The following is a 27,938-nucleotide window of genomic DNA, read 5'->3' as shown; positions in this document are numbered from 1 at the left end:
ATGGAATCTCCAATATGACATAAAAACACAACTGTGGCCATGCCATCTATTGCACACCTCACTTCCTTGATAGAACCTTTACAAAAAAAAAATTCCAAGTTGGTGTATTTCCTAAAGTAGATGACAGTCTTAACATTTTACTGTATTTTACATTCACTCTGCTAAACAAAGGCCTTTAAACAGGCACAAAACACTGCAACAATACATTTACTTCCTACTAAAACAAAACCGTTCAATAACATTGAAATAAAATGGTTTCATTTTGCATTCAACTAGGTACCATGAACTTCTGCAACATAAAACAGCTAAAAACAAGCATTAGGTGATATTTACAAACTGTTACTCCTGCAGGTCTCTCCTCCTCCTCCTGGCTGTGCATGCCCCAAATCAGTTCACCTGCCATGCTGTGCATGGCAACGGAGGGAGGCCCTGTTCAAGAAACATAATATTTCCAACACCGTGACAACCACAGACATTTCGCATGAAACATGATAAGGCAACTAGAAGCATATCTGCTGACAAGAGTCTTTCAGGGTCTTGTCTACAATAACATTCTCTGTCTCTACAAACTTATACTTCAAAACAAATATAATAAAATAAAAGCATTAGGAAAGGAATGAAAGTTGTATATTGGACAATTAAATAGCTATGCAAAGATGTCTTATGCAAACTATTAAAATCTTGTGCTTACACATAACTCTGCTATTGAAAATACCTCCCAAACAAACGCCCCCCAAAAAACCAAAAACCCATAACAAAAAACCCCAACAAAAAGAAGTATAAAAGTCATCAATGTTTTCTCTGTCAGAGTAATGCATTTGTCCTAGACTTGCCAAACACGAAGGTGGGACTGGGAACAGGGGGAGAGGGTGGCTAGTGGGTGGGGAGAGAACCTATCTAAGAGCAAAGGCACTTGGAGAAGGAACAGGGACCCAGGGTGATGGTGGCAGGTGAGAGAGCTTTCCAGTGTTTGGACTCAGAAGTGTGACAAGTCTTTCAATGTTGGCTTAAGGAGAGGTCGAGTGTTTAAAAAACAGAACCGTCATGGATAACACATAGTAACACCTGTCAACTTTTAATTCCAGCAGAAATAGAGGTTTCACTCATTTTAAAATTGCACTTTCCAGTATAACTTTTAAAATAACGTTTTATGTAGTATTTTTAAAGCACTATTGTTTGTATCTTTAAATATTGAATATATTTTTCAAAGTAGTTCCCTAGCTGCTCAAGTGTGCTTTTTAATATATAGTTGATATATTTACTATTGAAGGTACTACAAAATAGAAATCTCTGGAGTGCAGAAGTTAAGAAAATAACCTTCATACTGAAAATATATCCTTAAAAATACAAAAACGAAAACCTCTATACAAATGTACTACAGCGTACAAATTTTTAAGAGATGGTGTTTAAGGCACAAACCATTGCAAGCCTCTTAGAAATGTACAAACACAGGTCTGCTAAATTGAAAACAGTCTTAAAAAAACTAGTGAAAACTTCATGTATATAAAATATTCCAGTATGGTATCTGATAACATTCTTCACGTTTGGGTTTCGTGTGTGCTAACCCAACACGTTCTTTCTTCATAAATAGTAAAGTGTTCCTTCAGTGGTCGTGGTGGGTGGATCTCAGTAGGTCTGGTAGACGTCGTGGATGGGCACCTGGATAGCAGCGGCGGGGAAGGCCTGAGGTATGTAGCCTGCGTACCCGCTGTAGACGGCGGCCGCCGCGTTCTTCTGCAGCGTGGCGATCGTAGCTGTGGTCGGAGCAGCAAATGGCACATAACTGGCCCCGTAGATCCCGGCAGCGGGAATTCTCTGAACGTTCGGAGCCACTGTGTACACTGGAGTTATTGGGCGGCCCTGAGGAGGAGGGAGAGAAAGAATCCTTACTGATCATGTGTAGCTACCTATCCATTCATTCATTCATTCATTCAACTCCCAGGGGTCTGGAGGAGAAACAGAGAAACAAAAGCTGCCATTCTTGGGCTTCCCTGGTGGCGCAGTGGTTAAGAATCCGCCTGCCAATGCAGGGGACATGGGTTCGAGCCCTGGTCTGGGAAGACCCCACATGCCGCAGAGCAACTAAGCCCGTGTGCCACAACTACTGAGCCTGCACTCTAGAGACGGCGAGCCACAACTGCTGAGCCCACGTGCTGCAACTACTGAAGCTCAGGTGCCTAGAGCCTAAGCTCCGCAACAAGAGAAGCCACTGCAATGAGAAGCCCGCGCACCGCAATGAAGAGTAGCCCCCTCTCGCCGCAACTAGAGAAAGCCCGCGCGCAGCAACAAAGACCCAACGCAGCCAAAAATAAATAAATACATTTATTTAAAAACAAAACAAAACAAAAGTTGCCATTCTCAGGGCAGAAAGGCAGAGGGGTAGACAAAAAATAACTGTAAGGGAGTGAGGCAGGAGCCATTAAAGTAAGGTGAAGTTGCATACTCAAGGCTCATTCGAATTCGGCTGGTGACACTGATGGAATTGGAATGCTCAGGGAAAGTTCCAATGCTCTGGAATCTTCTGCCCACCATTCCACGCAATCAGCCTATGCCCCAGAGTGAGCTGGAGATGGGAGTTGAGGTCTACCCTTTACTCAGTTGATCTCACTGTAACTAAGAAGAAATATTTTTCCTAAAATATATGCCAGCTGCCTCAACTCATACTTAACTGAAGAAACATGATGTTTCAAGAATGGAGAGAAAGAAGCCAACTTTATGGAACAAAGTACACAGATCTCCAAAGGGTCAGCTTCTTAAGCTGTGACCTAAAAAGATTGTGACCAGACGCGATTTTCAGCAAATGTGATCTCTTCAACCATCTCCCACCTAAGATATGACACCACTATATAAACAAATTGCTGTAGAAGCTTCGAGAAGGAGCCAACTAAATTGAGGAGCCAGAGAAAGCATCTCAGAAGTGGGGACAGTTGAGCTGGGTTCTGAAGAAGAAGGTGGGGTTTCCACATGAGGAGGAAGTGGGGAAAGACAAGCTAACTGAAGCTGCCTCACTGCAGATGCCATGCTGGCTCTGAAAGTCCCTGCTGCTTCCTTCCCTCCATTTGAAAGTGTAACATACTATGTTTTCAGAACAAATAGGAGTATGCAGGGAAGACTGTGGTTCAGTATTTCCCGAAGTGTTTGTTTGCTATGGAGCTCGTTCTCTGAGCTGCTTTATGGAAAAGTAGATAGATGTTTGGGGTAAAATAAAGTACACATTTAACAAAACATCTGGTGCACCTTATGTTTCATAGAATGCTCTCTAGTACGTGCTGCTGTGGTCTCCTTGTCTTAATGTATCTTTAAAATAAACAATTCAGGATATGTGAAATGGAGAATTAGATTTTAAAAAATTACTTCTTCCTGGATTTTTATAAAGGAATTACTTATCATTCCTCTACAATACCTGCAAATCAGAGTCACAAAATTATGTTCAAAGGAACTTCACAACCTAAGAGTCATTTCTTTCAACTGTAACCGAAATAATAATTATACTAAATGATAACAATAACAGAGAGATGATAGTCTGCTAAGCACTATTCTAAGTGCCTTATCTGTATGATGTTATTTTTCTTTGAAAAATATTTTTTTACCTATGTCTTTTTTTTAATAAATTTATTTTTTGTTTATTTTTGGCTGCGTTAGGTCTTTTTTGCTGTGCATGGGCTTTCTCTAGTTGCGGCGAGCGGGGGCTACTCTTCGTTGTGGTGCGCAGGCTTCTCACTGTGGTGGCTTCTCTTGCTGCGGAGCATGGGCTCTAGGCATGCGGGTTTCGGTAGTTCTGACTCACGGGCTCAGCAGTTGTGGCTCGCGGGCTCTAGCGCGCAGGCTTAGTAGTTGTGGTGCCCAGGCTTAGTTGCTCCACAGCAATCCTAACCACTTCACCACCAGGGAAGTCCCGGTGACACAGCTTTTAAGCAAGGGGATGTGTGACTCTGGAGCCTGTGCGTTTAGCCTTGCATTGTCCTGCCTCCTACAATGCAGTCACAATGAATATCTTATTAGAAACGCTTTACGACCAGGCAGACAGTCTTCGGAACTGGGAAGACTGTGGTTTGCAGCAAGACAGCAAGCCGTCTTTCCCAAATGTGTGGACACCTCTTTAATGACAAATGCACAAAGGGAAGGAATCACAGGGAAGGTGACATCTGAGAAAAACCTTCCCACGTGCTACAGTGCAGCCCAACACCTGGGCTCAGGTGAGTGCAATGGGGTTAGGCTGAGCATAGGGAGTTGGGGACTGGGAGAGAAAAAGACCTCAAGTTTTGCTCCTCTCAAAAAACGAATGGTTATCTTTGCTCTACCTATACCACCGACTTGTTGTGAAGACTGAGAACACTTTGAGAAATCAATGTGAAAAAATGATCGTCTACACCTGCAAGTTTTTTTTAATTGCTTGCAAAGGCTATATGAAACTTTGGATATAAAATGGCTGAACAGGAACATCCCTGAGCACCTGCAAGACAGAGGAGGAAGATCGAAGGTGTTCCCCAAGAAGGTTCTGGAAGCCATGCTGGGAACTGATTTCCAGTGTTGCTCTACTCCCAAAAGTTTTCTAGTTACCGATCCGTGGAGCTTAAGATGCTCCTTGGGAACTTCCCTGGTGGCACAGTGGTTAGGATTCTGCGCTCCCAGGGCAGGGGGCCCGGGTTCGATCCCTGGTCAAGGAACTAGATCCCACATGCATGCTGCAACGAAGAGTTTGCATGCCGCAACTAAGGAGCCCGCCAGTCACAACTAAGATCCAGTGCAACCAAATAAATAAATGAATAAATATTAAAAGAAAGCTCCTCCCTCTGCTGCAATTTGGCAGAGAACACAGAGGCGGCAAAGGACTGAACGTGTCAGAGAACTCAGGTCACTGAACTCGAGGCAGGACACAGAGTACTTAGACCTGAGGGAGAGTGGCAGGGCCACACACACTCAAAGAAGCCATTCCCACGTTACAAAGGAACTAGCTCCTGGCATTCTGCAGAATATACTGGAGGAGGAAACAATCTCCATAGGAATCCACTGCTAATGACAGCACACTGAACAAATTCCCAAACCACAACTTCGTGTAAAGACCCCACGGCAGCATCCAGTGCAGACTGACATAAGATAGAAACAGTCTACATTTCAGAATGTGATCATGAAGCCTGGAATGTGGGCTCCACCAGAACTGTGACCATGCAGCAAAGACCAAAGTTCACGAGTTCCTTAGTAAAGAGGAATTAGAAATTATTAGCAGAATTCCACTAAGTAATGCCTGTAGGTTACTGTATATATTTATAGTCAGGCCACAGGAATAACTACTTTGTGAGTCATTTCCAACCTATTCCTTTTTTTGGCTTTTTGCAGTTAAAGAATACTTGACGATATATTGCTAGATAAATAAACTTCACATGGCCTGACCCTGTCTGAATAGTGCAGTCAAGACTGGGGCTCAGGGCTTCCCTGGTGGTGCAGTGGTTGAGAGTCCGCCTGCCGATGCAGGGGACACAGGTTCGTGCCCTGGTCTGGGAAGATCCCACATGCCGCGGAGCGGCTGGGCCCGTGAGCCATGGCTGCTGCGTGACCGGAGCCTGTGCTCCGCAACGGGAGAGGCCGCAACAGTGAGAGGCCCGCGTGCCGCAAAAAAAAAAAAAAAAAAAGACTGGGGCTCAGAGTGGGCAACAGCAAGCAAACAGCAGGCTACGGTGAGGGTTCACAGTCTGGCTCTATTTCATCATCACTGAGGAGCTGGGACAAAATATGGATTCTAGAACCCGAGCCCAGTTCTGCCGAACTGGAATCTTCTGGGCTTTGAATCTAAGAATCTCTGTTTTATCAATATAAACATGTCCCCTGGATAATTCTTACTCAATTAGATAAAAGACATCCCCGGCCTGAGTTTTTAATACGCATATTGATTGATAAGGTAGTTGAGATTCACTGCCTCACAAAGGAGAGCGTCAACAAGATTATTTTTCTGTCTGGATGAATGACACATCGCATAGGTATTCCCTGTGTGCTACACATTGCAGATACAAAGCAATATAAGACGTAACTCTTGTTCTGGAAGAACTTCGTTTTAATTGGGGAGATAGAACGCACTGGCAGTCAAATGCCAAGTAATACTGTAGGTAATGAGAAGTATGGGAGAGATGATTTCCAAGGTGAGATGGATGGGAAAGATTCTAGAGAAGAAACCACAGAGAGGAGAACTGAGTAAGTAGAGGTGGGGAAGGAGGATGGAATGGTTAAGACTGGATTGGGAGGCGATATGGGAATAGTTGGATATGGTTGTAAGAGCGGAGTAAAGGCAGATTTTGTAAAGTTTCATGTATCTTTATCTCTATAGACATTTCTCTCTCTACAGCCACACGTATGTATATGTATACATGTATACATATGTATCTACTCATACAGAGAGAGGGAGGGAGGGAGCGAGGGAGGAGCAGAACTTTAAAGAACTCTTCATTGAACTATAATCTGGAATGGGAAAACGTGAACTATCTCCTGGGATTCTGTGTGTCATCTCCTTAACAATAAGAACATGAGTTAAAAATTATCCAGTGTCATAAAAAAAATAGTATGTATAATATTATGACACTGAAAAATTACACATGCCATTTTTGCATATTGCTTCCCATCTTTAATACAGTGACGATATTGGGGTAGTACAATTATTACTAAAAATTTTTCTGTCCTGCCATGATTTATCTTACAAAATTTGTCTGTCATCCAGTCCCATAGTTCTAACAGAGAGCTAGGCACACAGTAAATTCTCCTGTGGAATATTAAATGAATCCACGACATGAGGCCTCACACAAACGCGATGACCGCAGCAAGAACCCTACCTGGAAAGGTGGTGGCGTGGACACGGCAGGGATGACGGCGGCGGCTGCAGCCGCGGCGGCACTGGCTGGGTCTGGCTGCACAGCGATGGGGCTGATCATGTGCTCCATTGTGTGGATTTTACCATCTTCAATCATTTTAGGAGGTGGAGCTGCCTGAAACATGGAATACTGGGCCCCAATGGCAGGGATGGCCACTGCAAGAGAAGTAAGAAGGAAACACAGGTCAGTCATCCAGTCACTGAGGGAGGTCCATCACTTTCTCAATATTTTTAAAAACCAAGTTTAGCAGCCAAGGGCTCTCCCTGCTAACTAATGCTCCCTCAGTACAGGTGCTACCCAAGAGGAAGAGAGAGGAGGGGGCAGGTACCCCTCCTCCCCTTGGCTTGACTTTCAAAAGTACCAATGGGGTCTCCCCATAGATCATCAGGGAAGGAAAGCTTAGAGTTAGGTTTCTGCGCCCACATTTCCTACTGCTTCTAACAGAAAATCGCATTTTGACTCTTACTCTTGAGGTTCTACAGAGCAAGAAAGGGCCTTCTAATTCTGAGAAAACAGTCTCAGAATAAGAAGTGAGAGCAGAGGCTTGAGGCCCAAGAGTGTGAGAAGGAGACTGCTGGCTCCTTATCACTCATCTAACTCGTTACCAGACCCGCTGCCCTTTTCACTTTCACCACGTTTTAAAAAGCTGGTGCTGTTGAGGGTTTCGTTTTGAGAACTCAGAGGTCTGTATACATCCTCCCCACCCCACATTTCAGATTTCAATATTACTGACTCAAGGAAAAATACATAATAAAAAATGGAAAATTCCCTAATTTTCTAACGGCCAGTCATAATAGTGAAGCAGTAGAGTGACTGCTTTTTTTGGTGGTACCTGCCAATTCAAAGACATGTTTCTGTGAGTCAAGTCCAAAGGGCTCATTTCAACCAGAGATTCAAACAGACAGCAGTTATCGAATGTCAATGTAAGATAAGGAGAGGTAAAAAGAAAAAAAAAGTACTAGCCCTGATTTGGGGGAGTTGGCGTGAGTGTGTGGTATGTGTGTGTTGCAAGGAAGAGCAAGAATATTGAAATGCATACACAAAGTAACCTTTCACTTATGTTTTTTCTCCAACTGTAAGTAATTTCTTCTATAAAAGCTGATGATATAAGGTAAAGAGAAATGACTGTGGGCTAAACAATGATACAGCCATTCAATAAAATAAACCTAAAATCTTAACCAAATCTTTTACCTGCCTTTCCATCCATATGATCTTGTGCCCAGATACTTCACTACTGCCCTGGTGTTCCTCGTAAAATACATAGTTCTAATTTTCTGGATTAATCAGAAATAGAGGTCATGGGGATAGGGTCCAGAAAGGGTTATAAGTTTGAGCTATATTTGAGTTGTACTAAGCAACTCTGGATTATTCTGGCTGTCAGCTACTACATGCCCCAGAACACAACTATATGCTTAAAGGTTGTTTAAGGGTTCTTTTCTCTAGTTAAATCTTAAGCTAATGCCAACCGGAGTCCCTTTCCCAACAAGTAGAAGTGACAAGTCTTGTATCCAGGCTCTGCTTTATGGAATTACGGAGAGAAACAGGATCTGTTTTACACTGCTTAAAGCACCAATGGCATTTATAAGGAAATCCAGTCTAAGGAGTCACTTACCTGCAGAAATTGCAGAATTTTTTCACAGGCATTAAAAAAAAAAGATCACCAGATTACTTCAAAAGGAAGCTCTACTGGGAAAATGCTTTGTAAGCTCTATGTGGCCAATGCCAACCTACGCCCCACTCGCACAGCTCCCTTGAGTCTGTTTCAGCCAGGGGAAGGAGTGCAGACCTCAGCCAACAGAAAGTCAGAGAGGCTGAGCTTCGAAGTGAGGATGTTCTCAAAGAGTTCTTCAATCTACCCTCCATGAGACCGGGAAAAGGTCTGGAGGAGGACCAGGGCGGGATTTCCCATGTGTGGGCTTGTATGGTGTGTGTAAATAGGGAGTCTGTGCTATGTTCACACTGTGGAGTTAAATAAAGCTCCTTGCAGCTTAGGATCAGAAAGACCTGTTGCACATTAGGCCAATGAGCACTAACAATGTTGGAAAACTGGTTTATGGGGCCTGGTTTGTGGAGTGTGGAAGCAAAGTTCAAGGTCCCTGGCTTGAATTACTTGAGTGCCCCTACCCCCAATCTACTGATCCAGCAAAAGGCGGAAATGAGAGCTGGAAATCAGCTGCAAAAACTTTCACTGCTGCTCCCAGGCATTCTGGTTTGTTAAGACCATGACAAGAGATAGTAGTGGTATTTGCTCCTGAAGGGGAATTCTCTACCCTTCCCAGCAACCCTCAGAACTAGCAAAGAAATACGCCTTCTGGCTTCTGATGCGTGTGGTAGAAATAGGCTTGAGTAAGGAGAAGAAAGTTTTCAGCTGGTAGAAGACACAGAGGAGACTCGTGTTCTTCTATCTCTGCACACCCCATCCCAATCTGCCTAGTTGAGAATCTGCCTAATTGAAAAAAAGCCTAACAACTGGTGATACCCATTTGAAAAACCCACTATCGGAAAGTTTGACTTGAACGTGGTCAAAACTAGACACTAGACTATCTCCCTAAGTTCTAGATAAGAAGGCCCAGGAGGCCACATTCCTTGCCTAATCTGCTGCTGCCTTTGAGGAACCCATATGCAGATAAAAGTACCCAAGGAAGTCACTTCAAAGAGAGGACTGGGGTTCAGGCTGAAAAGATCCATTCTCACTCCAGTTTATACTGACCTGTACCAGGTTTAATGGCAACTGGATTGACGGCAGAGATTTCCAAATTCGGTACAAGTTCATATCCTTTTTCTTGTTGTTTTCCTTTTCCTTCATGATATCGGCTATATATACCACGGCCAGCAGAATATCCCCCAAGGTAGGAACCCCTGGGCCCTGGGGCTCTGTTGCCAGCTGCACCTCGACCCCGGCCTCTTATGCTGCCTGCTTATAATAACAACACAAAACATGATGAGCTACCAATAGCAACAGTACAGGAGGCGGACCTTAGCTCAAGGTTCCTGGCACTTAGGTGTTTGCGCTGGCTCTAAGCTGCAGGTGGCTACACCTCTGCCCTTCAATGAGCTGGAAGATGGTTCACACCTTCTGTTCCAGCCTAGGGGCACCCTAAAATGTCTGCTTAATGCAAGAGATGAACTTGAAGGGTGAGTTCCTAGGACTGCAACTGCAACTCCAATAAATAAAAATGTTCACAGACTATAACAAAGTTAGTTGTGGAAGGGGAACTGCTAGTCACCTTTCTCATTTTATGCGTGAGAAAACAAGCCTCAGGAGGTTAGAGGGGCTGACTTAAGTCACAGAAGCAGTTAATCAGAGAATAGGACCCAGAGGCTAAGCATTCTGCTTCCCAGTGTAATGCCTGGTTTCATTATAGGCTAGCCAGTGACTACAAACAACAAAACAACCCCAACAAAAAACCCAACGACAACACTGTGCCCCCTAATCCCCAACATTCTAAAGATTTCACTTCACACGTAGTTTTTAACCTAAGAACCCAGAGCCTTGCGGACTAGCCCCACAGTAGGTAGGCCCTGGAAAGGCTGAGCGCAGGAAGAGCTTGCATGCGCCCATGATTCTACCACTCATCCCACACATACTAAAGATCTGCATTTCTCTCAGTGTTGTAGAAGTACATGCCTTAAGCGCCAGCAAAGAACAGAACCCAGAACCCACACCCAAACAAGGGTGGGTAGGGGGGTCGCCGTCCACTGGCTCGGTAAATGACAGCCACCACACCCCCGACGCCGCCCGCCTGGCAGACGCGGATCCCTGGGCCTACCCAGGCAAGGAGTCCCCACTAACCTTTCACGAAATAGTCCCTGTTGGGCCCAATGAGCGCGTTGTAGGGGTAGCCATAGTAGGCCAGCGTGTAGGGGTCGCAGGAGTACACGTAGCTGGGCTGTTGCACCATTGCCGCCTCGGCTGCGCCACCACCCTTGGCCGCCTTCTGGTAGCGGGAGTACTGCTCCTTGTCCACGGGCTTGGCCAGCGTCACCTCGAGGCACGAGCCCTCCAGCTCGGTGCCATTGAGGTTGTTCATGGCGTGCACGGCGTCTTCGCGGCTGGCAAAGTGCACGAAGGCGTAGTCCCGGATCTTCTTGACGCGCTCCACGCAGCCCGGGTTGAACTGGCCGAAGCTCTTCTTTATGGTGTCCTCGGTGGTCTCGATCATGAGGTTCCGCACGTAGAGGATCTTCACGGTCTCCATCACGTCCTCGTCCACGTCGATCTCAGGCTCGGCCCAGTCCACGGCGATCTGGTGGCCCCAAAGCTGGATGCGGCCGGGCATGAGCTTGCGGCGCGCCATGGCGGCGGCGCGGTGGCTCTCGTACTCGACGAAGGCGAAGCCGCGGTTCTTCATCTTGTCGGCCGCGCTGGCGTAGACGATCACGTCGAGCACGCCCTCCGTGACCTTGGCAATCTCCTCCAGGATCTCCTCGCGCTTCTTCATCTTGGGGATGCCGCCGATGAAGAGGCGGCAGTTGTCCACGCTGCAGCACACGCCGAGCAGGCGGCCGGGGCGGATCTCGTAGTTGTTGAGCTCACGCACGGCGCGCTTGGCCTCGTGCTTGTGGCAGTACATGACGAAGGCGTAGCCGCGGTTCTTGCCGTCGAAGTCCATCATGAGGCGCAACTCGTAGATGCGGCCCACCGCCTCGAACACGGGCACCAGCTCGTCCTCGTACACGTCGCGTGGGATCTTGCCCACAAAGACCTCGCAGCCGCGCTGCGGGTGCGGACCTTCCCAGCTGGGCGGCGGGCCGCCGTACTTGCGCTGCCCGTTCTCCTGCACCATGCTGTAGCCCGTGCGCTCCATCAGCGCCAGAAGCGCCGCCTCGTTGGGCGCGCCCGCCACGCCCTCGGGCACCTTGGGGGAGGACCCAGCGGCCGACTCGCTGCTCATGGCTGCGGTGGAATCCTCTGCGGTCATAATGTCAAAGGCATCCACAGCCGGCGGAAACCTGGGGGAGGCAGGAGGGAGAAGGTGAGTGTGGAATCTTTACCGAGTTGAGTCAGAACTTGATTTTTTTTTTTCTTCTTCAAAGCCATACAAGACTCACGCTTAACTATCAGGTGGTTGAATGAGAAATAAGATGAAGACCACTCTAGATATGCAGCAGCTCTAAAACTGTCTAAATTGGGCAAGGTGTTTTGCAGGAAAAACCAGAAGTGACTCGGGGAAAAATCAGAATGAGCAAGTACTTCCGCTTAGTCAGTAACCCAATAGCTTTGAAGCATAGAGAACCTGCTGTCATTGTTGGGGAAAACTTCACGTTCTTGCGGCAGTTGGCAACATCTTTTGCTTAATTCCTGCACTGTCAAGTCAGATTGACTTCCTTTTAGTTACAGCATTTTACCCCCTTTATTTCTTTGACAGACAAAACCTCTTTCTTTGCTTTCTTTTTTAAGACACACTTTTTCATTTAGGAATGGAAGGAGGGCAATGTGTTTATATTATTAAGGAAAAAACCGAGGAGGTGTTACTATAGAAGATACAGAGCTGTGTGCTTTTTACAAGGAAGAAATGGAACACCCACATTACCAAGGACTTGTCCTGGGAACTGTACTAAGAGCTGGTAAGCCTGATTTTTACGGTGTCATTCCCTATCAGCAAAATTCTTGGTATGAATCATTCATGGATTTGGAATCAGTGCACAAAGAGCTAGATTAAGTTCAGGCTGGGGGACTTGTGAAGCAGCAACGACCTGTTAAACTATACTACAGTTTTCAGAGAACTGTCACATGCATTATCTTATTTGCTCTTCTTAATTTCCTTTCATGGGAAGTGATATTATCATTAGTCCCAAATGTCTATGGGGAAATAGGCTCAGAGAGGTTGAGTAAGTTGCTCATTTCACACAGCAAGTATCAGCTCATATCAGGACTTGATTTCAAGGCATATGGCTCCAGATTCCATGTTCTTTCTTTGAAACCAGTGCTGAGCAATAGAACTTTCTGTGACTATGGAAAACCTGTCACTAGCCACTTGTGGCTACTGAATACTGGAAATGGGACTATTGCAGAATTTTTCATTTAAAATTATGGGCCTCCCTGGTGGCGCAGTGGTTGAGAGTCCGCCTGCCGATGCAGGGGACGCGGGTTCGTGCCCCGATCCCGGAGGATCCCACATGCCGCAGAGCGGCTGGGCCCGCGAGCCATGGCCGCGGAGCCTGTGTGTCCGGAGCCTGTGCTCCACAACGGGAGAGGCCACAGCAGTGAGAGGCCCGCGTACAGCAAAAAAAAAAAAAAAAAAAAAAAAAAAATTAAATAGCCACACCAGTGCAAGTCTAAATCATGCCACCTTCACTCTTATAGCATAGGGCTCATGGAAATGATTTTAAGTTATGCAGTGAGATTATCACTAGGAGCTTCGTATTTTGCGTTTGTAAAGAACAGCTCTGATTAGCTTTTTGAAAAATGAAGTTTAGTTCATTTTTTTGGTCTATGATAGTATTCAAGTAAATTTTATGGAAATTAAGAAAAATAAGAAAATAAGTTATTCCTAATTCTCCTACCCAGTGATAGCCACAATTAAACTTTCCCATCCTTCTTTCAATAGTTTCTTTTGGAGGGTGGGAGAGGTGGAGCTGGGCTTCTAATAAATTTACATCCTGCTGCTTTACTTCATTTTACAAGCATTCTTCCACGCTCTTAAAACTGTAAAAACATAATTTATAATAGCTGAATAAGGTTTCATCATTCAACTAAATTTTTCCATTTTTTATCATCTAAAAAAATTTACGAGGCCAGACACTATAAAACTCTTAGGGGAACACATAGGCAGAACACTATGACATAAATCACAGCAAGATCCTTTTTGACCCACTTCCTAGAGAAATGGAAATAAAGACAAAAATAAACAAATGGGACCTAATGAAACTTAACAGCTTTTGCACAGCAAAGGAAACCGTAAACAAGACGAAAAGACAACCCTCAGAACGGGGGAAAATATTTGCAAATGAACCAACTGATAAAGGATTAATCTCCAAAATTTACAAGCAGCTCATGCAGCTCAATATTTAAAAAAACAAACAACCCAATCCAAAAATGGGCAGAAGACCTAAATAGACATTTCTCCAAAGAGGATATACAGATTGCCAACAAACACATGAAAGGATGCTCAACATCACTAATCATTAGAGAAATGCAAATCAAAACTACAATGAGGTATAACCTCACACCAGTCAGAATGACCATCATCAAAAAATCTACAGACAACAAATACTGGAGAGGGTGCGGAGAAAAGGGAACCCTCTTGCACTGCTGGTAGGAATGTAAATTGATACAGTCACTATGGAGAACAGTATGGATGTTCCTTAGAAAACTAAAAATAGAACTACCATATGACCCAGCAATCCCACTCCTGGGCATATACCCACAGAAAACCATAATTCAAAAAGAGACATGCACCCCAATGTTCATTGCAGCACTATTTACAATAGCCAGGACATGGAGGCAACCTAAGTGTCCATCGACAGGTGAATGGATAAAGAAGATGTAGCACAATGGAATATTAGTCATAAAAAGAAACGAAATTGAGTTATTTGTAGTGAGGTGGATGGACCTAGTGACTGTCATACAGAGTAAAGTAAGTCAGAAAGAGAAAAATAAATACCATATGCCAACACATATATATGGAATCTAAAAAAAAAAAAAAAGGTTCTGAAGAACCTAGGGGCAGGACAGGAATAAAGATGGAGACGTAGTGAATGGACTTGAGGACACGGGGAGGGGGAAGGGTAAGCTGGGACGAAGTGAAAGAGTGGCATGGACTTATATATACTACCAAACGTAAAATAGATAGCTAGTGGGAAGCAGCCAGATAGCACAGGGAGATCAGCTTGGTGCTTTGTGACCACCTAGAGGGGTGGGATAGGGAGGGTGGGAGGGAGACGCAAGAGGGAGGAGATATGGGGATATATGTATAAGTATAGTTGATTCACTTTGTTATACAGCAGAAACTAACACACCATTGTAAAGCAATTATACTCCAATAAAGATGTTAAAAAAATTTACTACTGGGAATTCTACAAAAGAATATTAAGGGAAATTTTAAGGATAATTAAGGTAAGTTTGATCATTTAAAGAAAAGAAAAGAAAACAAAACAAAATATAGGGATACAACAGAAGATATTTATTTGTCCGTTGGCCAACCAATACTTCTTTGGTTCATTTGCTGTAACATCAAGGGGCAGTACAGTTTAGCAGTGGTCCCCAAACTTTTTGGAGACAGGGATCAAGTTTGTGGAAGACAATTTTTCCACGGATGGGGTAGGGGTGGGGGGATGGTTCCTGGATGATTCAAGCGCATTACATTTATGGTACACTTTATTTCTATTATTATTACATTGTGATATATAATTAAGTAATTATACAACTCACCATAATGCTGATAGGAGGAGGAGCTCAGGTGGTAATGCGAACTATAGGGGGCAGCTGTAAATACAGATGAAGCTTCTCTTGCCCACCCGCTGCTCACCTCCTGCTGTGTGGCCAGGTTCCTAACAGGCCAGGAACCAGTACGGCAGAGGCTGGGGAACCCTGCAGTTTAGAGGGTTAGTGACTGGCCACTGGAGCCAGAATGCGTGGTTGTGTGTGAATCCTAGCCCTAACACTTCCTAGTTGTATGACCTGGAGCAAGGATATTCAGCTACTCCATGCCTCAGTTTCTCTATCTATAAAATGGGAATGATGACAGTAGTATTAACTTTGTTGAGTTTAGAGAAGTGAGTTAATACATACAAAGCACTTTGAACTATGCCTGGAACATTGTAAATGCTCAAAAAATGTCAGTTATTATTCTTCATCCAAACTTCTGGGTAAAACTTCAGACCAATTCTTTCAGTTTTAGAGTAATTTTGACACTTTCTCAGTTCTTTAAAAACATCTGGGGCTTCCCTTGGTGGCGCAGTGGTTGAGAGTCCGCCTGCCAATGCAGGAGACATGGGTTTGTGCCCCGGTCCGGGAAGATCCCACATGCCACGGAGCAGCTAGGCCCGTGAGCCATGGCTGCTGAGCCTGCGCGTCTGGAGCCTGTGCTCCGCAACGGGAGAGGCCACAACAGTGAGAGGCTCGCGTACCGCAAAAGATAAATAAATAAATAAATAGATAGATAAATAAAAAGAATAAAAACATCTGTTTGATACGGCTTCTATTCTTATTTTTAATTTGCTTTGCTCTTCAATTGCTTGAAGGCTGGTTTGGCAACATATCCAGTTACCATGAAGCCTTTTTTCTGGTATAAATTTGAAAATATACATCAGTTCCTGTAGTTTCAAGTTGAAGCAGAAATTTCAATATCAAATTTGAACATGAAGATCTTTCCCTCCTTCCAAAAGGAAGATAAGGATATATTCTTAAGAAGATTATTTGTACAAACACATATGCATTTATAATCTGTGACCTGGGAAGCAAATGCCAGGTACATATATAAACATATATGAGGGAATTCAAGATCTTACATAGTTGTCCTACATAGAACAGTGACTAAAGTCCAAAGGAATAGTCCTTATCTCTCTGCTGAGAGATGTGGAGTTGACTTTTTATTTTCCTAAAATTGTACTTTGAAACTACCATTTAACACAAAAAAAGTTGTATAACAGTCAGGCTAGAGGAGTCATTCCCAATTCCAGCCCCATTAATTACACCAAAAATTCTGCTGCTTTCAGTAACATAATCGTCTCTTTTAAAATAGTTATAGCTTATTTTCCTACATCTGCGAGCCAAGAAAAGTCTTTTTTCCTGAGCTTTCGTCATCTGGAATAAGTGAATCATGTTACTGGCCCCCTTTCCCTTTTTTCTTTGGCCACTAGGAAGTTCAGGATTGACTTTGTCACTTTAGTTTTGTAATTGTATAGGGCATCACAACACACTCTCAGGTTCATCTATTCTTGGCTATTGGTTCATTTTTTTTAGTCTTCTATATCCCCAATGCCATGAATTTAGCTATGTATATTATTCATCTTATTGTTTTCATGTCCTTGGAAGCCATCTCACATAATTTTGGCATTAGGAGAGGAATAAATGCACATATATGTGGATATATATATATTTATATAAAATTTGCATGAGATATAAATTAATGTAGTGTTTAAATGAACTATTTTTTACACTAACTACAAACACTAGCATAAGAACAACTGAGATACCACTTTGCATCCATTAGCATGCCTATTATAACCAACCAAACATAGAAACTAACAAAAAACCAAAATAAGTGTTGGCAAGAATGTAGAAAAATTGTAACCCTTGTGCATTGCTGGTGGGAATGTAAAATGGTGCAGCTACTATGGAAAACTGTATTGTGGTTCCTCAAAAAGGTAACAATTATCATACGATCCACCAATTCCACTACTGGGTATGTAACCAAAAGAATTGAAAACTGGGACTCAAACAGGTATTTGTACACCAATGGTCATAACAATATTATTCACAGTAGCCAAAAGGTAGAAACAACCCAAAAGTCCATTGACACATGAACGGACAAACAAAATGTGGCATGTATACTCAGTGGAATACTATTCAGCCTTAAAAAGGAAGGAAATTCTCACACATGCTGCAGCATGGATGAACCATGAAGACATCCTAAGTGAAATAAGCCAGACACAAAAGGACAAATATTACATGATTCCACTTACATGAAGTACCTAAACAGTCAAATTCATAGAGATAGAAAGTAGAATGGTGGTTGCCAGGAGCTGGAGGGAGGGAGAATGGGGAATTAGTGTTTATGGAGTTTCAGTGAAGGATGATGAGAAAGTTCTAGAGATAGCTGGTGGTGATGGCTGCACATCAATGTGGATGTACTTAATGCCACTGAACTGGACACTTAAAAACAGGTAAAACAGGGCTTCCCTGGTGGCGCAGTGGTTGAGAGTCCACCTGCCGATGCAGGAGACGCGGGTTCGTGCCCCGGTCCGGGAAGATCCCACATGCCGTGGAGCAGCTGGGCCCATGAGCCATGGCCGCTGAGCCTGCGCGTCCGGAGCCTGTGCTCCGCAACGGGAGAGACCACAGCAGTGAGAGGCCCGTGTACCGCAAAAAAAAAAAAAACAACAACAGGTAAAACGGTTAACTTTGTTATGTGTATTTTAACACACACACACACACACACACAATTTTAAAAAAAAGAGTGAGAAAGCTCAGAGATGCAAAAAGAATAAAAATAAGATTCCATAAAATTAGGATTTCATTAGAGGCCATTTAAAAATGGCACACATGGGGCTTCCCTGGTGGCGCAGTGGTTGAGAGCCCACCTGCCAATGCAGGGGATGCGGGTTCGTGCCCCGGTCCGGGAAGATCCCACATGCCGTGGAGCAGCTGGGCCCGTGAGCCATGGCCGCTGAGCCTGCACGTCCGGAGCCTGTGCTCCGCAACAGGAGAGGCCACAACAGTGAGAGGCCCGCGTACCGCAAAAAAAAAAAAAAAAAAAAAAAAAAAAAAAGGTACACATTCAATAAAACCTTATGGGCTACGAACTCCATTCTTCTCGTCTTTATAAGAAGATAATACACCACAGTTAAATAAATTACATGGTGTGCTGTTCAATGAGTTTTCAAGGCCAAAGGCATAGATATGTGAAATATATATGGTTTATTTAATGCCTTAAAAAAGGGGAACTATACGGCATTAGCTGTATGATCCTTCTGTCAGAGATGAAACAGAAAACTTATTACAATTAGACATGCTTTAGACCAGGGCTTGGTAAACTGTGCCATGGGCCAAATATAGCCTGCCATTTGTTTTTGTAAATAAAATATTATTGGAACACAGCCATACTTTTTTTTTTTTGAAGATGGTTGCTTCTGCAGTACAGTGGTGGGGCTGACTAGTTCAGACAGAGGTTGCATGGCCCATAAAGGCTAAAATGTTTACTCTCTGGCCAGGTACAGTAAAAGTTTGCCAACCTCTGCTCTAGACGTGCAGAGAACATCAATGAGACTAAGTAACAGAGATTCCTATTGCTAAGTATTACAGTCACTTTTCCCTCTTTCCTATGCTGAGCAGTGACTTAATTTCAGGACAAAGTTTTAAGTTCTAACATATTTTAAAGAGTCTTCTTGAGCTGCCTTCCCCCCCTCATTCTAAGCTGTTTTCCATTTAACTACATGGTCAAATTTGTGAGGCCTAGAAGAAGAGACATCTGGTAAAGACTGTTGGCTCAGCTCCTAACACTTTTATGTGAACAATTTCTTAAGATTTTAAAAGTGACACAAAGACAGAAGAGTTTGTGTTCATTTATTCATTCATTCTGCAAATATTTACTGAGCACCTACTATGTGTCAGATACCTGTGGACCTCATCCTCACGGAGCTTACCTTGAACCCACAGTGTGGCTTAGAGTCTGTACCACAGCTGCACTAAGTTAACTCTCACCATTGGGCTGAAATGATCCATGCAAAGCTCTGAGTGCTGAACCTAGCACCAAGTGCTCAAGAAATGACAGCATAAGAAATCTGAACTTAGAAAAAGAAAAAGATATGTGAACTTGAGGTAAGACTCTTACCCCTATGTAGGATTCTTGTGTTTATAGGGAAATAAGCAAGAGGTTACCCCAGCCAACTTTAAACCAGTCAGAATGAGAAGCCTAGCTTGTGAGTTCTGGTGTAGACTGGCATATCAGAGCCTCCCAGATTCCGTACACTGCAGGTAAGCTGTCTGGCAGTGTGATTCTCCATTGGTGACGTGGCTCAGGCATCCCAGTGTAAGCCTGTTTCTCACCTAACCCTTGGCTATAGCAGTTTGCAAGAGGCTCTTCAGAAAGAACCTGAAGAGACTTGCTGCATTGGATGCAAATGGTGCAGTCGTTCACAAGGATGCCAGATCCCCTGAGGCAGGACCCTCCCAACACAGAGCCACGCTGGCACACACTAAAAACGCATTAGTCTTGCATTAAACAAACATGGCAATATATTCAAAACAAATCATTTATTCACAGTTTGGCATGTAAAACAGAGGAGAATATACTTTCAAATCAAGCTATTATTATTCTGAACTATTAGCTAGAATTTTTGTTGTCTTTATTTTAGGTTGAGTTTGAGCTTGTTGGGGGTAACGTAACATTTTGGGGTTAACTCAGACTTAAACCAGAAATCATCAAGGATTTGAATTCCCTTAGTACCAGTTTAGAGTACATTTCAGTAAGATTTTAACTTTGAAGTGGACTTTTTTTTTTTTTTTTGGCTGCACTGTGGGGCCCACGGGATCTTAGTTCCCCCACCAAGGATTGAACCTGGGCCCCCAGCAGTGGAAGCGTGGAGTCTTAACCACCGGACCTCCAGGGAATTCCCTGAAGTGGGACATTTTAGAGGGCAAGGGATAACACTGTAAACACTGTACTGGGAAATATTTCCAGTGTTTACCAACCAGTCTTTACTTAGGATCAAAAATGAGCATGAGTTTACTCTAGAATTATGCAAACTACCAGTGAGCTTTGGTTCACAGGTGTGTGTTCTGTGTTGTGTGTGTGTGTGTGTGTGTGTTTAATATGCAATTTGGAATTGGAATTCTTGGGAGAGTTTTATTCGCTGACCAATGGACACACTGCAATTTGAAGTTAATATTCAGTGGCGAGCAGTGTCTTCCAGCACTAGATGGAATTTAATCCAGTAGAAGGTTTTAGAATGTATTTATCCAAGAGGTAATTCTATCTCTGTTTGCAGTTAGAGTTCTATTCTTTTTTTTTTTTTTTTTTGTTACGTGGGCCTCTCACTGTTGTGGCCTCTCCCCTTGCGGAGCACAGGCTCCGGATGCACAGGCTCCGGATGCACAGGCTCAGCGGCCATGGCTCACGGGCCTAGCCGCTCCGTGGCATGTGGGATCTTCCCGGACCGGGGCACAAACCTGTGTCCCCTGCATCGGCAGGCGGACTCTCAACCACTGCGCCACCAGGGAAGCCCTAGAGTTCTATTCTTATGTCCCCTTATTTATACCATAAAATGTTTGTCTTAACTAATAGTCACTTCTTAGGCATGACCTCATATACACAATGTACAGATATAATAAAACATATGCCGTTCTGGTTAAGAGCAAAGACTTTGGAGTTGAAGAAATAGGAGTTCAGATCATGACTGTGCCACTTACTCGCCATGTCATATGAGGCTTCATGTCTACATCTCTAAGATAGTGCTAGTAATAGCACCCACTTCAGAGTATTGGTTCCAAGATCAAATGACATTTAGTGCCACACATCAGGGGGAACAGAATCGAAGACCAGCTTCTGCAAAAAGTTTCCAAGATTTGGCCTCTCGCTGAGCGGTTATCTTACTGCCCTGTGTCAAGTTACCACCACCCATTAGAGTAAATAGCAGAGAGCACACTCCCACCACCAGGCAGGCCTCTGACATGGGGACATTTCTGTTACCTCAGAGTCTGAATGTGTAAAAGAAGTCCTGCTCAAACTGGAGGCAGAACACTTGGAATTTACCTGGGGTCCCACACAGTAAGCTGAAGACTGAAGCCTGGTCTCTCTCTTTTTTTTTTTTTTCCTATCTCAGCCGGCAACCTTGTGCTATTTGAAGGCGCGATCCTTGGGAGACACAAAAATCCTCCCATGACTCTCTTTTATTTAGGTAAAATTCTGGAAGGATAAAGAGGCACTAGAATAATGACATTCTGGGCCATTCCTTCTGTCCGGTCCTGGCTAATCTGAGAAGAGTTAATTGTATTGTTGCTTAAGCTGTATTGATGCTTGTACAGATTTTGTTACGGCAAAGCGCATCATTCAGTGAATGACTGATAAACAGATGAAAGCCAAGAGGCTCACTTTTCCCAGGCATTTCTATCAGCACATCCCCGAAAATGAAGCATTTGGCTGTGGGTTCCCAAGGACACTGGCTGTGTACCAGGAGAGGGGTAGCACCACCCACTCCAGAGAGGTGGCGTAGGGGAATTTTCTGTGGGGCTTTGGCAGCACATAAATACCCATTAAGAATCGGCTATCTGGTTCCCTTTAAATAAACATTACACACATATACTTTTTCTCAACAGGTTAATGGGATAATGCTGAAAACAATGAAACCTGCAAATCCGGCCACATCTGTCTCCTGGATTAATGTTTTCCCAAACTCTGAACAAGCAGTAGGAGGGACTTCTAGTTTCACCCCTTATCTTGGCTCTTTTGACCTACACCTTTGAGGGATCTGGCTCAGAACAGAAAGGATGACTGCCAGACAGATACCAGAGAGGAGAAGGAGAGCAGCGATGGCTTGTATCTTCATAGTAGCTTGAATTTATAGTATAGTGTTTGGCAACTTATAAAATTCTTTCACGTACATAATCTAACATCCTAAAATCCCAGAATTTGAGCTGCAAAGGAACCTTGGGTATCATTTAATCCAAAGTTTCTGAACTTCATTCCCTACTGCCATTTTGAGTGTGATAATTCTTTGTTTTGGGGGGCTCTCCTGTGCACTGTAGGATGTTTCATAGCATCTCTGCCCTCTACCCTCTACATGCCCACCCCCCTCCACGTGTGACAACCAAAAATGTCTCCTGGGGGGCAGAATTGCTCCCTGTTGAGAATTACTGATCGAGTCTATCTTGGAGTTTTAAACAAATTATACACTTACACATGGGAGGTACTAATTAAATAGTAGTACCTCCACACCCAGCATGGGCTTGGTGTCTTGATCTGGCTCTTCCTGTCAAGGCTGTCAAGACTGAGAACGGCACAACATTTTTCAAAGGTCCAAGGTAGTGTTTTTTTGATACCAAACTACTCATTTAATTTGGTTGAAAACCTATCAATTTTATTTTTCAAAGCAAAGAACTACCACCATAAAGCTCTATCACACTGATTCTGTCGTCAAACTGATTTGTCATCCAGCAAACTGACAGGCCTGGGTCACACAAATACCACTTTTGCAATCAGGCTAAGGATCTGCCAAGCTATAGAAATGCCTCATTAAATTCAGACCCCTCTGCTTCATGGACATGTGAAAACTGCTGACAATCTGGTTTTTAAGACTTAGACCTTTCTCTGGTGTCACTGCTGGTTTCTAATTATGTAGAAAGCTTCACTTAAGATTCAGAGTTGTGGGCTTCCCTGGTGGCACAGTGGTTGAGAGTCCGCCTGCTGATGCAGGGGACGCGGGTTCGTGCCCCGGTCCAAGAAGATCCCACATGCCGCGGAGTGGCTGGGCCCGTGAGCCATGGCCGCGGAGCCTGTGCTCCGCAACGGGAGAGGCCACAACAGTGAGAGGCCCGCGTACCGAAAAAAAAAAAAAAAAAAAAAAGATTCAGAGTTGTGGGCTGCCCTGATGGCACAGTGGTTAAGAATCCACCTGCCAATGCAGGGGACACAGGTTCGAGCCCTGGTCTGGGAGGATCCCACATGCCGCGGAGCAACTAAGCCCGTGTGCCAAAACTACTGAGCCCATGTGCTACAACTACTGAAGCCCACGTGCCTAGAGCCCATGTTCCGCAATAAGAGAAGACACTGCAATGAGGAACCCGCGCACCGCAACGAAGAGCAGCCCCCGCTCGCTGCAACTAGAGAAAGCCCACGCGCAGCAACAAAGACCCAATGCAGCCAAAAATAAATAAATTAAAAAAAAAAAGATTGAGTTGTTTTTTTTTAAAGACACACTATGAACAATCACTGTAAATGTGCTCCTGGAACACAGTCAATTTACTGATACTAAAATCAACCTCTGTACCCCTTAGGCAGAAGGCAATGAACTGATGAAATAGATGATCAAACAATATTTGTGTACGTGTTCATTCATTCAATCAAACACTTGCTGATTGAACTGACTGAACACTTGCTGTATGCCAGGCCATGCTAGGTGCTTGGTGATACAGTAGTGACTACTACACAGTACTTGGGGTTCCTAGTCTAGCAAGGGTGGACAAAGAAGGAGGGAGAGGAGAGAGAGCAGAGCAAACATCCTGAGCAAAGATGGGCAGCCACTTAAGATTATTTAACCCTAGGAGGACACATATGTTCTTTCAATTAACATTTTATTGAGTGCCGAAGGTATGACAGTGGCTTCGTAAAGTATACAAGCAACAATGAACCATGGGTCAAAACAGAACCCAAGGAGCGACCCAGCTATAACAGGTGGACAAGGACTGAAAATCTGCACATCTGGTTTAATTATATTTAGAGACAGATGGAACTTCTGCAAGGTGAAGCTCTCCTTATCCTCCTACACTTCAAGTTACATTATCATATATCGCATTACTGCGAACATAATACCCGATGATGTTGTAGTGGAATGAATTAATTAAAATCATGAAAATCAAAATCAATTTTATTGAGCATCTTTATAAGCCAAACACTCTGCTGACTGCCATCATTTAGCACAGCGAGATGATTTCAGAGGGGGACTGTGTTCCAAGGCATGTCTAGCATTTCTGGAAATGTGGCTGGAGAGTGTATTTTACTCATATGCTATGAAGAGGGTGGCATAAAAGACAATAGATGACTTAAATGCAATCCTCCCTGGAGGGAAGGAGATGGGCCACAAATAATCAAAGAATTTCTGTAACGTATGGTTTAAAAACTCTTGCCGAGTTAATGATAGCTACGATTTTTGAGCAATTATTATGTGCATAAGTCACCTTAAGGAAGTTATTTGATTTTTCGTGACATCCCTATGAGATGAAGTTTAAAATGCAGGCTCTAGAGCAGGGGATCAGCAAACTACAGTCAGAGGGCCAAATTCAACCCTGTGGCTGTTCTTATAAAGTTCTGTTGGAATGTAGCCATGCCCATTTGTTTACATATTGTTTACAGCTGCTTTCATGCTACAATGGCAGAGTTGAACTGCTGCAGCAGAGACTAGTGCGGTCCACGAAACCTCAAATATTTACTGTTTGGCGCTTTATAGCAAAAGACCTGGTCTAGGGTCAAATTTCCTGGGTTTGAGCCCTAGTTCTTTAACTATGGAGCTGTATGACATTGGTTAAGTTCCTTAAAGTCTTCGTTCCTCACCATCCTCATCTGCAAAATGATACTGGTGGTAATAATAATCACTATCTCAAGGCGTCACTGTGAGGAATAAATTACACAATATATACCAAGTGCTTAGAACAAAACCAAGTATATACTAAGGGTTTGATAAATGTTGGCTATTATTGCCTCCTTTTTAAAGATCAGGAGCTTGTGGCTCAGAGCAATCAAATAACTTACCCAAGACCACTCAGAATTGAAATTTAGCTGATGACAAAGTCCAAGCTCTTTCTACCATGGTACTCTGCCTTTGCTATTTTCTTAGAAGAGTTAGGGATAGCCAGTGTTAACAGAATAAAAACAATATCAAGGAGAGATGGACATTGGTTAACAGAGTTGAAGGGAAACTCAAGCACAGATCCACAGTAAAATTGTTGGAAAACCATTCCTTCCTACCAAATGCCTCACTGCACCTCCCACCCTCCCCACTCCTCTTCAGAGAGTTCTACAAACTGTTCCATAGTCTATTTCTGGCCCTTTATAAAGTAGTTAATAGGTTCAAATTATAATTTTTAGACTTAAAAAAATCTATTGAATTAAATTCTTAAATGGAAATGTTTAGGGACTAGAATTCACATAATCCAAATGTTTAAGTGAGAATATGGGACTACAATGTGGCAGTGGGATGGGCTTACCCAACCCAGGCTCTGGAGTCAGACTGCCTGGCTTATACCCTGGCTCCACTGCTTGAGAAACAAGTGTCATCACACCAGTCACTTTAATCTTCGTGAGCCTCAGTTTCACCATCTATAAAATGGTAATAATATATCTCACAGTGTTGTGAAGATTAAATGATAATGCATATAAAAGCACTTAGAAAAGTACTTGGTTATATCAAATGCTCAAATTGACTACGTTTTATATTTTCATATCCTATATACTTTTTAAATTATTATTATTTCAGTTGGGCAAAATAGCAGATGTTTTTCAAGGATGTTCTATTGGGAGAGAACTATATAGCCACAGCTTAGAATCACAAATTTTCTGCTTGACAATTTAATTTTAAAAGCTAAAGAATCTGAGGGAATTTACTCCCAGATTTTTGTGGATAAACTGGAAGGGAACTTTTATAGCTATTATGTTCTGCATTTATATAGGAAAATGCTTTAAGACATTGTAAATGTGAAATGTTATAATGATGCATTTTTAAAGCTAATGATTATGCAAAAAGCAAACACTATGTTTTTGATATTTGTTCAATTGTGTATTATATTCTTTTTATTACTACTTAGTATACCTACACTAATGCTTTGTGTCTACCCATTGAATGTAGTAGTAAATATTGCTTATTAACTATGATATATTCAAATTACCACTGCAAGTTTAAGAAAGTTACCTGGGAATAATATTCACAGAAAAACTTTATGTGCCAGCATTGGAATATATGAAATGGTAGTTTGATGAATGGTTATTTTTATTATAAAAATATTCTTTAATTTGCAAAGGGATTTATAACAGAGTTCCTTTAGATAGGAAGTCCCCTATGTCATCTAGAATATGATTCAAGTTATTAAAAAATTGATCTCTCTATATATCTTTCCTGTATATACCTTCCCTATACTGATATATACCTACAAACTATGCCAAAGTATCAATCCCATTTTCATGATGGAGAAACTGGATGATCATGTGCTTAAGCTCAAGATCACAATTACACAGTGATAAAATTGGAATTATAATTTAATAAAGGAACCTTATCTTTGGGATGATAGTCTCTAGTTTAACTGCTGTTTGACAATAGAGTCCATTTATATTCAAGACAAAATCTGGGCAGTTCAAATATAGTAGAGATCCAGATATCTATAGCTTTTTAAAAATTCTAAAATTTGTGTGTAAAGAATATTTTTCATTTGCTTGGTTTCTTTTTTTTTTTTTTTTTGCAGTATGCGGGCCTCTCACTGCTGTGGCCTCTCCCGTTGCGGAGCACAGGCTCCAGACACGCAGGCTCAGCGGCCATGGCTCATGGGCCCAGCCGCTCCGCGACATGTGGGATCCTCCCGGACCAGGGCACGAACCCGTGTCCCCTGCATCGGCAGGCGGACTCTCAACCACTGCACCACCAGAGAAGCCCTGCTTAGTTTCTTGAATTTATGCAAAACAGATTTAGAAAGTGAACTTTCCCAAACATAAGCTTACACAGTCTTTATGATGATGTGTAAATACTCTTCCTTTCCTCCAATTTCAAACTATATTTGCAAGTGGTAGTTATATAGTAATAATATGGTCTATTATTACTATGCCATATTATACATGAGTACATGCTCTATGGGATATGTTCTTTTTTTTTTTTTTTTTTCTTTTTGCGGTATGCGGGCCTCTCACTGCTGTGGCCTCTCCCGTTGCAGAGCACAGGCTCCGGACGCGCAGGCCCAGCGGCCATGGCTCACGGGCCCAGCCGCTCCGTGGCATATGGGATCCTCCCAGACCGGGGCACGAACCCGTATCCCCTGCATCGGCAGGCGGACTCTCAACCACTGCGCCACCAGGGAGGCCCTATGGGATATGTTCTTATATTACCTTCTGGTGGTATGTCAAATAGTAGTATATAAGAATATCATAGGTCTCTTTGTAAGAAAAATGACAAATTGCCTGCTCTGAAACAAAGACTCTGAAATGGAGTGACATAGTCAAACATTAGCTTCAGTTTTAGGTGTGACCTTCTGATTTTGTTTGGTTAACATTAGTCATTTCAGTTCTGACTATGAAAAAATATCTGCTACCACAGAAAAAAAACCAGATCCTGTTTAATGTTGATGTCCTTGTATTACATTGCCAAGTATCCCAAGGCAATAGTTACAATGAAATAGCATTTGGCCAGAAATACTCTCAATACTGAATAAGCCATGGGTTACTTTCTTCTACAGATGTTTAAGTTGAATGCGGGTTATTTTTGAAGTTAAAAATATTTTTAAATACCATAACAATACGACTATAATAGGCTCTTTGTGAGAAAAAGATATAAAAGAAAGTAAACTTTATAGTGGGAGGCAAAGACGTTATGCATTAAAATGCAACTTTAAACTAACCCCCAAATTATATTTTTTTATTCATTAAATGTTTAAATATTATTTGCCCTTTACTACCTTTCTATCTTTGGTCTTTCTCTGGTGATATTTGGTTTATTATTATTATT

At 43.0% G+C, this 27,938-nt stretch overlaps 1 protein-coding gene across 2 annotated transcripts; it reads right to left on the bottom strand.

Moving 5' to 3' along the window:
• Window positions 1-1,626: 1,626 nt before the first annotated feature.
• RBM47 (RNA binding motif protein 47) lies at window positions 1,627-11,779 on the bottom strand. 2 transcript variants are annotated; one of them, XM_060091535.1, is made up of 4 exons: window positions 10,651-11,779; window positions 9,568-9,774; window positions 6,819-7,012; window positions 1,627-1,860 (listed from the first exon to the last, which is right to left on the bottom strand). In XM_060091535.1, exons 1-4 carry the CDS (start codon window positions 11,777-11,779, stop codon window positions 1,627-1,629), a joined length of 1,764 nt encoding a protein of 587 aa, XP_059947518.1. The 2 variants fall into 2 exon arrangements, with proteins under 2 accessions (XP_059947518.1, XP_059947519.1); XM_060091536.1 differs by lacking the exon at window positions 9,568-9,774.
• Between the last annotated feature and the right edge of the window lie 16,159 nt (window positions 11,780-27,938).

The sequence above is a fragment of the Mesoplodon densirostris genome, chromosome 1, assembly GCF_025265405.1.
Source record: "Mesoplodon densirostris isolate mMesDen1 chromosome 1, mMesDen1 primary haplotype, whole genome shotgun sequence".
Taxonomy (NCBI): domain Eukaryota; kingdom Metazoa; phylum Chordata; class Mammalia; order Artiodactyla; family Ziphiidae; genus Mesoplodon; species Mesoplodon densirostris.
The sequence above is the reverse complement of the archived record's forward strand: the minus strand, read 5'-3'. Positions and strand labels throughout refer to the sequence as shown.